The sequence below is a fragment of the Aythya ferina genome (genome assembly GCF_964211825.1).
Source record: "Aythya ferina genome assembly, chromosome: 6".
In the NCBI taxonomy this organism is placed as follows: domain Eukaryota; kingdom Metazoa; phylum Chordata; class Aves; order Anseriformes; family Anatidae; genus Aythya; species Aythya ferina.
Window position 1 is genome coordinate 27370469 of NC_140303.1, and position 12183 is coordinate 27382651.

General features: G+C 45.1%; 1 protein-coding gene across 9 annotated transcripts in view; it reads left to right on the forward strand.

Moving 5' to 3' along the window:
* Window positions 1-12183, forward strand: part of SEMA5B (semaphorin 5B) — a 260702-nt gene that overhangs the window by 215218 nt on the left and 33301 nt on the right. For all 9 annotated transcript variants that reach the window (XM_084522998.1, XM_084522997.1, XM_084523001.1 and 6 more), the window contains 3 exons: window positions 1070-1187; window positions 7506-7687; window positions 11122-11265. In XM_084522998.1, the coding sequence (XP_084379124.1) occupies window positions 1070-1187; window positions 7506-7687; window positions 11122-11265 (444 nt within the window). The remainder of the gene's footprint in view (window positions 1-1069; window positions 1188-7505; window positions 7688-11121; window positions 11266-12183) is intronic.

Consider the following 12183-nt stretch of genomic DNA (forward strand, 5'->3'; position numbering starts at 1 on the left):
TGCATTTGATTCTTTTTTTTTTTTTTTGATGTTTCATTTATCATACTGATACCAACCCTTAGAATAAATTTTATTACTCTCCCGTTTAGCTTCTTGAACTGAATTTTTCCCCTTGGTCCCTTGCTGCTGCCTAATTGGCAGTTTTCAAATCATTTGGGACTTCTGGAAAGATCCTGGTGGCCCTTTTGTGTGATAGAAGAGAATGGATTATTGGAATAAAAAATAGTGTTGCAAATCCTTTTGGGTTTAGTCCTCTCTTCTTTGTCTTTCACCAACACAGGCATGGTGTGGCTGGTACTGTTGTTTTTTCTTAAGGAAAATTAACGATTTGAAAGCGACTCATGGGAACAACCAATATAGCTGGATTTTATTGGTACAGACTAATTCAGTGACTGACCTTCTCTGTTCAGTGGCAGTAGGAACCCTAGTTATTTTTCTTTAGCGGCTCACATGTTGGGAACACACACTTAGCCTGTAAATATGGATTCAGGAGGAAAATGAATACAGCAGTGTTCAAAGCAGCCAAAAGCTTAGAAATAATGTTCTGCTGTGACTTTTCCAAACTGACATCTTGATGTTGGGATTATAAATGAAGCCATTGTTCCAGGAAAGGCCAGGACTAATAGAAAGCCTTTATTACTGGTCCATTGGCTAATTCTGCTTGTCTAACCCTTTTGGATGGACATAGTGTCAGAAAACATACTCACAGAGGTTGCTTTGTGTGAGATTTGGCCTGCTGAGTGATTACATGGGGGCACAAAGATATCTCAATGACAAGTGTTCTTTGACTAAAATTTGTAAAGTCATTTTCTTTCCCTAGGCCTTGGAAAGAAGTGAACTGATTTTTAATCTACAGTTTCTATGAGTGATATTTGCTTTGTGTCCTATCACCCTTCTGTTCAGCTGTTCTCTCCTTCCAAGCAGGTAAACCTCTGCTTAGAAGAAATTGTTTCTTCTGCTGAGCCTTGGTGCAGTTGACAGCTGTCATATACAAGCACTATGCTTGAATATGTGTCTTTAGAGCTAGACAGCCTCAAAGAGCTTTAATCTTTTCTCTTTGCACATGCAGGGAATGCCTAGGAGCCAGAGACCCCTACTGCGGCTGGGATAACAAGCAGAAGCGATGCACCACCATTGAGGACAGCTCCAACATGAGCCTGTGGACTCAAAATATTACTGAGTGCCCAGTAAGTGGAAATATTTTATATACGTACCAACATGTGAGTGTGTGCTTATGTGTAAAAGGAATATTGCAAGTGAGCGTGTGTCAGCCTGATGAGGACTGGCTGGTAAAAAAGCATTCAGAGCCTAGTGGCAGGTACTTCCTCTAATATCTGTGCACAGTCACTTGTTGAGAGCACAACGACCCCCAAAATGTATTTGCCCTAAAAGAGGGATCCCAAAGCAAGCTTTCAGGCCCCTTCATGCCTATTCTTGCTAGGTGGAGAAGGGTGGATCATGTTGTTGGGTTCCTGCTGAGAACCACGTAAACCCCAGATGAAACCTGAGGTGTCTCAGGGCTGCCCCACTGTCTGCACCACCTTATGGGCTTCCCTGCAGGATGGGGAGATCAGAGTCGGTGACGTACGGTGTCCTCGAGCAGCATTCAGTTCGTTTGCCTCTTGGATCCCTGAGCACAGCCCAGGGGGTGACTCTGGTGGAGAAATGTTGTGCTGGCAGGAAGAGGCACCTAGGGAGCAGCCGGGAAACATGGCATGCGTGGGTGGTTTGTGGGGGAACTAAAAGATGCATATCTATTAGAGAATATGAGGGAAGGGGGGAGTCTGTATAAGAGAGAGAATATGAGAAAGAGTTCAGCTCTCACCTCAATTCAACAGGCCAAAGACCAAACCTCTGTGATATTCATGGTCTCCATGAGAGGCAGCAGTTAAAAGAAAGTGTCTGCTTGAATTAGTTTGAGTTGGCTCACCAGCTCCCTTCCCATCCGCCCACCCCCTTTTCTCTGACTTCAACATCCAGTTCCTGGCTGTGATCCCCCGAAGCCATCTGGCCAAATTTAATTCCTGCTGCGTGAACCATACCTGGGAGGTGGTTGGGAAGGAAAACCAGTCTTATTTAATAAGTTGTAGGGATGGAGGGGAGGAGAAATTCTCATTAATGTCTATCTGCTTTATCTAATGACAATTAGCATGTTAATACTGATAAGTCTGGTAGACAGAAAGAGGGGGCAGGATGGGCTATATCTTCAGTATGCTATTTATATCTGGAGGTACTGTGATGTTTATTCCCCTTATCTTCCTTTCTCCTCATATTTTCCCAGGAAATATTAGTCATTACTTCAATCCATCCTCAGCTTGGCAGGCTTAAGTTTTTCACTGCTGGATTCAGATGCTTGTGTGTTTATAACCCTCCTGTGTTGAACTGGGATGCAGTGCTTCTTGATTGCCCATGCTGTTATCTCGTCCTGCTTAATGCCTGTGTCTGTTGATAGGTGTGTGAGGTGTTAATCCTCTAGTTTGAACATGTCTGCTGTGGTGCACACTAGGGAACAGGCTACTCCAGATCATTGTTTCAAGGTCATAAAAATCCAGCACAGAATATACAGCCACGGCTGTTCTTGGGGTGCTAGTTTTACGTTCTTTTAACATTTTTCTTGTAGATTATTTTCCATTTAGGTGCTGTCATTCTGCTGCATACATCAGCCCATCAGCTCTTCGACTGATGGTCTGCCAAGCCCATTAAAAGCCACATGCAAGTGCTTCCTTTTTCTTTCTCCTCTGCCCCTTGCTGGAATGAGTTCACCCCTGGGATGGGATGGGATGGCTCATTTAAGCACCTCCATCAGCAACGTACAAGTATGTTCTTCGTGTTCGGTGCAGGATAAAGATCCTGGTCAGCAGAGGCAAATCTAGGGCAGCATGTTCCACACTGGAAAGGCAGAGGAATGCAGTGACCCAATGGCAGTCGTCACTGGTGACAAATGCCCATGTTGGGACTTCAATTTGATGCGTTACCATCTTAAGAAGTCCTGGCTTTTCACACCCCACTTTTCTGGGCCAGGCACCAGGCACTCAGCTGTGCTGGTACAGCTGTATGTGAGATCACACTCCAGTGTGACATGGTGTAGATTAAAAGTACTCCTCCCAAATAAACTTTTCCTAACTCACATAATTTCAGGAGTTCTTCTGTAGCCTAGCCCACAAACAGATGTCCTGGCACAGCGAAGAGAGTGGCACACACGAACTTTTAAAGCCAGAACTGGCATATTATTGAATTATATCCTACAAGAGCCAGGCAATTGTGAGTCAACCACAACACTAACACAACTTGACTGCTGATCTTATGCAAACATGCTTGTTCAGAGCTGCTCTGCACATCTTTGTACAACATCACATTGCACCACAGATTCCCACTATCCAGATCTAATATTAAGGGACCTTAGATACAGAGTTAATCATACAGTGTTTTAACATATTGTGCACTGGTTAATCAACCATTGTGCAATGGTTAATATATAATTAGCAGAAAGGAAAAAAAAAAAAAAGAAAAAAAAAAAAAAAACAACCACTGTATCCTACTTTATATCGTACTGATGCCAACATGAACCACCAGCAGGAAAGGAAGTTTAGATTTGGGTCACACACTCTAGTAACTGAGTTCATGGTATCACTGCTGATGGTGGTCTGCAACTCAGAAACTGAGTAATGCCGATTAGGTGTCCAGTCTTCCTTAGACTGACCCAAATCATGCTCTAACTCATGGGTTTTTCATCGTAGTCCCATCTTTGTGTATCCAGCAAACCTCTATCTCAGTCCTCTGGCATCTGCTCCATGTTACCCTAATTTCTTGCTCATTAGATCCCCCAATTATTTTTTGGGGTGAGTAACAGACTTGTGTAGTCAGCCCCTCTCAGTCCGTGTGTGGCTGCCACTCAGCTGTACTACTCAGGATAACCCTACTCTCGCCCACACTGGAGCCTGCCCAGTGCACAGAGGGGACTACACATGCTGAAATCAAACCCATGAGTCTCTGAAAACTGGCAGTTTTCCTCCCCACCTCCCAAGAATTTTATACCCGAGACAGATTTGAGTGGCTTTTCATGGAAATCGCAAAAAGGTGTTCCAATGACATAAAGTTCAGTTCCTTGCTCTGAACACTAGCTTGTTTCTAAGAAAATGTTGCTACTTATGCTCTTTCCTTCTACATTTGGTTTTAGAAATTATTGAAATATTTTGATTTGAAAATTTGTAAGAACTTTCAGCTTCTATCAAACAGCCAAGATGGAAACTTCCAGCTGAAATAATCAAAGCTTGATAAAGTTACAAGCAGTTGACATGTGAAACCTAAGAGGAGGCACAGAAATAACAAAAGGACAAGGAATGCTTCCAGCCTTATCAGTAATATCAGAATAAACATTAAAAATATCCTGGCAGCAGGAGGTAGGAGCGGTCAGTCCAAATTTTTAGATCCTGCAATTGAGCCTGTAGATGGTACAGGGAAGAAACAAAATGGTGACACCTTTGGTAGGAATATATCAGTTTACTAAGGACAAGAACTCTGGAATTAGTAGTAATGTCAGATTACAGACGGGCATTTGATCGTGGATGTTTTTAAAGATGTCCTCACTGTGTGATGGACACTGTGTTGGCTACAAAGGATTTACCTTGTAAAGATATTCCTGAAAAAGATCAATGCAGATGAGTTTTTATCCCACTGCCTAAGTTTGCTCTTTTGAAGATATTGTTATGAATTTAAAGATGGAATAATAATCCATATGTAATTTCATAAGTAAAAAAAACTTCCCACACTCTCAACGTGACATGTTTATAAATCTCAACATTTCAGCTATGGCTGCTTATTTGTTTAATTTTTGGGTTGCTTCCCAGTATCACTTATGAGCCAATAATTATTTGTCAGCTTTTTTTTTTTTTAATTGAAGCCACGGGCCATATCATACCATTGATTTCTGAACAGAACTCCCTGCTGGAATCAGCAAGGCTTTCTGGCTCAAAAATGAACAGAAATGATCCAATATTTGGATTATGACTTTTGTAAGGCAGGAGAAAAGAGGAGATAAAAATCTAGTATTAAATATCTTCAAGTAGTTCTTTTGATTTTTTTTTTTCTCCCTGACTTTTAGAAACCAAACAGTATTGATTTTTGACTGCATGCATGTTTAAAACAACAAATTCAAAAAACAACAACAAAACTCAATGTTCTTTTCTCTGGGTATTTTGCTTTGTAACCTGCAGCCCAGAGCAAATTTTTATGACGACATGATAATCTACTGCAAACAAAGGTTTGCAACAGATGCTTGAAACCCCCCAACTGCTGCCTGACAAGCACAGTAACAGATCTAAATTACTTCTAGGTCACTGCTGTGTATTTTTTATGTTGCTGTAGATGGGTGAGAGGGGAAAATGATGGCCCACCAGAGGTTCATCATGAGTGTTTAATGTAGTGCCAGGCTCAGAGGAGCCCAGAGCAAAGTGTTTAAGACAATGAGTGTTGGAAAGCGCTGCTCCCTTGCCCGCAGTTGGCTCACTTGTGGACCCTGAGCAGGCTCGCGGCCTCTCTGTGCCTTGGTTTCCTTGTGTGGAAAGCAGGAGAAGTGATTCCCCCCCCCCCAGGCAGCCCAAGGGATTGATCCTGCTGGCTGCAGAGCTCAGCCAAGCATGGCACAGTGGGGCTTGTCAGCGGTAGCTGGCTCAGATTTGGGGTCAGGGCTGTTCGCCAGGGCCCCAGCCTCCTCTTTTCTTTGCTCTTCATTGCGTGCAACATCAAGGCCAAGCCCAGCATTGCCTTTGCCAACGGGTTTACCAAAGCTGTTGAGCATCCCACCACCCCAGCAGTGACCCCATGGGGATGAGCCAGGCGCAGGCAGCTGCCTTTGGTGCTGTCCCACCTGTGGGGCCCTGCGCTTTGGGACATGGGCTGGGGAGGATGGAGGGAGCTGCTGGGGGAGGATGAATCATGACACTGCACTGTAGCAAGGAGAAAGCCAGTCACAAAGTAGAAAAGATGAAGGAGAGGTAAGTGGCATGGGAAGGAAACCAAGGTAACCCTCAGCTCCTCAAGGAGTAGCATCGGGGTCACTCTCAAGCTGCAGACCTTGGATGTTGCCCAGCACTTTCAACCTTCCTACTGCTGGCTGCCTACTACGATACTTTGGGCTCCCTGTAGCCATAGGGTATCGTAGTTGTAACACCTTCAGCATTGCATTAACTGCTTGTTGTGGCCAAATTTCTTGTGCTACCTGGCGTGTGTTGGGGCTTCAGAGAAACCAAGAAAGAGTTCTCTACTCTGCTTTGCCCAAGTGGTCTGTGATGTTACATCCCTACACATCAAGACAGCACCTGTATGACTGGGAGAGGGGGGCTGTAGTAGCCCTGGGGTTGTTACCACAGTGTGGAAATTGTCTGACGTGGGATATAAATGCAGCAGTTCCCAGATGGTAGGGGACTGAGCTGCGCCTGTACCTGGGCAGGAACAAGGAGAGCCTGGGGCAGAGGTGTCAGAGCAGGCTCCCAGGCATGGTCCTGGAGTTGCTGAATTTTGGAGTTGCTGAATTTTGCTGTCAGAGCTGGTTCCAGCAGCAGTGGTGGGCACGAGAAGGCAGCGGTGGCCTGGGAGTGATCCAGAGAGCAGCAGGCAGCTCTGCTTTTCTCAAGTCAGCCTTGGCTGCCAGCAGCAATCCTTTAGCCCACATCTTGGGGCTCACTGAGCAGCTCTGGTTAAAATAAGACATGGGAGCAGGCTCTGACACCGTATCTCTTAGAAGGTCATCCCCAGTCTTGGGCAGGAACAGTTGTTTTTCTCACAGGACTACTGCATTTTCACTTCAGTGTAGTGCAGAGGGAGCTCAAGCCCCAGGCTCTGGGGCGCTGAGCAGGCACGAAACAAGGTGCAGAGGAAACAAACATCAGTGTGGTCTGGCCTGTAAATTGCCTGGAGATGAATCCTTGCTCTTTAGCCTAGTGCATGATCCTAGGCATTAATTTTAGCCCCCACCATCTCCTTCACCTTCTGCGCTTCACCCAGCTCAGCCACATAGTCTACAGCTCTGTTGGAAAACGGAGGCCGTTCTTATCGTGCGTTTGGACAGGGCCAAACTCAGGGAGGCCTCAGCCTGCTCTGGTCACTGTGGTTATACAAACACTGTCTCAGTAAATAACGGGCAGGACCAGGCCCAAACCCCCCGTAGCAGAGGGGACAGCCACAGCTGGCTGTCACCTTGCTGGGGAGGCTGCAGCTGCGCTGTGTGGGACATGCGAGGCCTGCGGCCGGGCGCTGTGCTGGCGGGGCAGGCTTGGCTGCCTGCGCGCACACGTTCGGTATGTGGGGTGGAATTCAGAGGTAAACACCGACACGGCACGGCCTGAAAACAGCCCTCTGTTTTGAATCCCGCTCACAAGCACAGACAGCTCCCATCTAAGCTGCATCTTAATCCCCCCGGCAGCTTTGTTTGGCATTTCTATTGTGGGGCTGTCTCCAGAAATGTAAACTTGCTATTAATGACCTTTTTTTTTTTTTTTTTAAACTAGGTGAAAAACCTGACAACAAATGGAAGATTGGGGCCTTGGTCCCCATGGCAACCGTGTGAGCATTCGGATGGGGACAGCACGGGCTCCTGTATGTGTAGGTCACGTTCCTGTGACAGCCCTCGTCCTCGCTGCGGAGGTCGTGGCTGTGAAGGGGCCAGGATTGAGGTCGCCAATTGTTCAAGGTATCTCGGCATCTCTTCTTTGCTTTTTGGGAAGGGAACAAGAATTGTGTCTGTCCACAGCTTATCTCTCTCCTTGTGTTTCTGTGACCACGTTGTATCCCAGCCAAATTGAGGTATGTGAGGTCCAGCTTGAGGTCAGTGAAAAATGAAGGTGCCTGGGTCCTTCAGGTGTCTCGGCCAGGGCCCTTGGAAGTTGGGCACCCCAAATTAAAGTTAAGGTTAACCTTGCATACACCGTGCCACAGTTTCCCTGAAGGATACAGTGAGTAGTGACCCATCCATCAGGAGGAGGTGAGTAAGGCAGAGGTAGTTGTTAGCCAACTGAACAAGGGTAAGGTAAAAAACATCAGTAAGCTGTCGATCGTTATTTTGTGGAGACTGAATTCTGAACTTGTGTTGCCAAAAGCAGAGCTCCTCCAGAACAGTGCTTGTAGAGACAGGACCTCGCGTGGCTGCGAGCAAGGTTTGCCTGCACTGCTCTGCGGTCCCGTGTGCTGCCTGCAGCATGCTGGCTTGGCAGCCAGAGGCATCCAGGAGGCATGTCTGCTGGGCACAGCAGGTAAACAACACATGCAGCTTGGCTTGTGTCAAGGTGCCACGTTCCCAGAGAAGCCTGGAGCTGACACTTCAGCAGTATGGAAGCTAAGTGTGCTCTGGTGGGGTGCCTATACGTAGCCATGGTGTTTATGCCCATGCTACCCCATCACCCGCAGACTACATCATGTCATGACTCAAGGAAAGACGAGGCAATAGGGTAAGCACTACTTAACCAGGGTGGGGCCAGCCAGTATTTTGGTAAATATTGGGTCAATTCAGTTTTTATCTACTTTATCTTCCTTACAGATGTTCATTTCATTAAGGACAGCTGTCTCTTGGCTCCTCCCTAGAGATCAGTGCTGGTCTTGGCACCAAATATTTAGCAGTACTCATGTTTGAATTGGCATCTCTCCTTCCAGTTGTGGGCTGTGCTGCCTAAAAGATGTGTAGTCATTTCTACCCCTGTGCTGCCACCGTGGGCTGAGCAGAGCCTTCCCAAGGCTGTCTGTTCATGTCACTGGCAAAGGCAAATTATGCCAGAGGGATGGGTTTCTCAGCAGTGCTCTGATGGCAAAAGAGGCAAGAACAGCTTCTGAGCAGGGGATGGAAAATAGATTATTCAATCTTAAGACACAGGAAAACAGCATGGTTTGAAAAATAGGGACATCTGGTCATCCTACATCCACCTCAGCCCTCAAATTTCCTTTAATTGACTTCATATGGCATTAAGATTTCTTTTTGAAAGAGGAATCAGGATGACTAAAGATGAGTTCTATTAGAAAGATAGAAATCTGAACACGGAAAGTGTCTTCATTTCTGTTAAAAATGTTGAGCACACAAATAGATGCTGAGAATTGTTGTTTTCCTGGGGAATTTCTAGATGAAATTACTTACCCTATTTTGCCATAATAGCAGCAAATAGCAAATTCCATCCGGTTTATTCCTTTCACAATTTAACATATAATCTTTGCTTTGGATTAAGGCCTGGGGATATAGTAGGAGGGTTAAAACATGGAAGAGTAACTTAGAAGAGTAACTTAGAAGAGTAACATTTTTATGTAAGTGAATTTCTCGTTCTATGACCTTGTTTGGGGTAGGAAAGGGGAAGGGAAGAAGGGATGAGAGAGAAAGAGGAGGAGGGGAGAAATATCTAGCAAGATTCTGAAATAAAGCTGCCAAGAACAGGCAAGAGTTGATAACAAATAGAAAAAGTGTGAAGGGCAATGTGGGTTTTAACTTTCATCCTCTGCCCTCATTGGTGCTACGCCAGAAAATATTTCTTGCCAGCAGTTTTATTAGTTCAGTAAACGCTTTGAAAATTAACATCTGTTTTCAAGCTTAGCTTTCAAGAACCAGAGAGCACCTGAGTTGTTTTTTTGACTAGACTTTTTAGAAAGATTTTTCTTTAGCAAAATAACAACAACAACAAAAAGGAGATTTTTTTTGGCTTTAGGCAGCAAAGTGTCAAGATGAGGCAGTTCTGTAAGACAGAGCGTTGCCACTGGCTTCAAATGAAATGAAACCTGCAGCACAGAAGAGATGAGATACAGTTCCTCCCAGCCTGCATTAGTGAGGCTCCGAGGTTTAGTAGTGCTGCTAAATCAGAGCAAGGCGAGCTTTAATGATCAGGAGATTTTAAAGATGATAATGTCAGCTTCTGTGTGAGCACATGGTGGAGTTACTGCATGGCAGCATCCTCACAGAAGCCAGCCACATGTATGTGGCCTGACATCTCTGTTGTGAGGTGCGAACTCAGGGTTTTTACATCACATTTGCTTCAGGCTTAGTTTCCACTTCTCATCCGAGATGCAATCACTCATTAAACCCTGAAATTCTATCCTACCTCTGAGCTCTTAATTGCCCTCTGGTTTCCACAGATTTAAGGTCACACTACAGTGATGCTTGCAGGCTGCCATGAAAGCTAGAAGCAATTACTGTTATTTTTTATGAAACTTGAGATTTCCACCTAATAGGATTCAATGCCGAAGGGTTTAGGAAAACACCAAACATTATGAGGTTTGTGAGAGAATGATTGGAGCTGGCAACAGTTTTTCTGTAAGAGATTTAAAGCATCAGTACCTACTGAATTAGAGGGAAGTTTTTAATATCCTTTGGCACAATTGGCATTGATGATTTTAGGTACCTCAAGGGAGGCTGTAGCGAGGTGGGGGTTGGCCTGTTCTCCCACGTGCCTGGTGACAGGACGAGGGGGAATGGGTTTAAGTTGAGCCAGGGGAGTTTTAGGCTAGATGTTAGGAAGAACTTCTTCACTGAAAGGGTTGTGAGGCACTGGAACAGGCTGCCCAGGGAAGTGGTGGAGTCACCATCCTTGGAAGTCTTCAAAAGACGTTTAGATGTAGAGCTTAGGGATATAGTTTAGTGGAGGGCTGTTAGCGTTAGGTTGGAGGTTGGACTCGATGACCTTGAGGTCTCTTCCAACCTAGAAATTCTGTGATTCTGTGATTCTGTGATCCTCAAAAACTGCACTCTTTGCAGAGGAGTCCAGGAGATCCAACTTTGGGACCAGCTGTTGGCTCAGAAGAGGGGGTTTGGAGATATGGGGGAGATGATGGGGAAATAGTGAGAGTTGTAGCAACCACACTGTTGCCCAGCAATTCCTGGCAGGCATTTTCTAAATCATTCAACGTTGGCTTCATTCTCTTCCTATCCATTTCTTAGATAATTCAATGGCAAAGAAGTAAGGCCATTGCTAAGCACTTTTGGAAATCCCTTTGCTAAATATTAGCTGGTGTGAAGTCTGGTTGAAATGAATGTCTCTCTTCTCTGACTGGTTCAAGCATTCTGCTATCAGAGACATATCTGTTTGTAAAGTGTGGCACAACACAGGCAGACTGTTAGGTAACCCCCATACTCTGTTCTCTCTCAAACTCTGTTAGAAATGGCGCTTGGACACCCTGGTCTTCCTGGGCCCCGTGTAGCACCTCCTGTGGGATAGGCTTCCAGGTCCGCCAGCGATCCTGCAGCAACCCCGCTCCACGGTATGGGGGCAGGGTCTGCGTTGGACAGAGCAGGGAAGAGAGGTAAGATACCTTAACAACACCGTGTGATCACTTCTGTTGTTATGTTGGCAGCTGGAAGTGGTGGATCTTCTATGACTGCACAGGAAGGCTGTTAGACTGAATATGCACAGAAGAAGGAATTTCAGAGCCTAAGAGGGATGAGGTTGCTCACATGCATGGACACTCTCTTGCAATGAGCTTGTGACCATCAGAGACTGCAAAGCTGCCTCTTCTCTCAGGCATGACCATTTAGATCCTCACAAGTATTCCCATGCCCAAAGCAGAGGGTTGACCACCTCAGTGAAAGGAGAAGCTGTGTCTGCTGTTAGCAATGCAGAATCTACAGATAGTTACACTGTTCTGATCTGTCCCTTAGGAGGTAGTTCAACGTGTGCAGCTTTCATTATCAATTACACCATTCCTAAGTCTATATTAATTGTGCTGATGCACCAAAACAAGTTCAAGACAGAATACAGATTTACAGATTCAAGGTTGAGTTTTTGCAGGGCATTGCATCAGAAAAACATCTTTTTTCCCCTATAAAGTAAGCAAATTTTATGCAAAATCACTAAAAGACAATACTTTTCTTTTAATGTTCAGAGCTATCTGCACTATTTTGCTTCTTCAAACCCAACCCCTCAATAAACACATGCTTCAAGGCATCCCGATTTGGTTTCCAGCTTTGACATTTTCATTAAAGGCCACCTCTGCTTGGCAGTAGGCTGTTGCTTGTCCCTTGAGTGGTCACTTAAGACAGATCTTTCTGCATTTCTCAGAATACAAAGGGCAATTCATTTAACTTCCTTTATTCAGGACATTTTAATGTTTGGTTTGATTTGTGGCCATTCAGAATGGTCCTTTTTGGGTTTTAAAGACTACATCTGAGTCAATTACAGTCCTGGGTGATTCAATTTGAGAACAATATTGATTAAAAAGCTG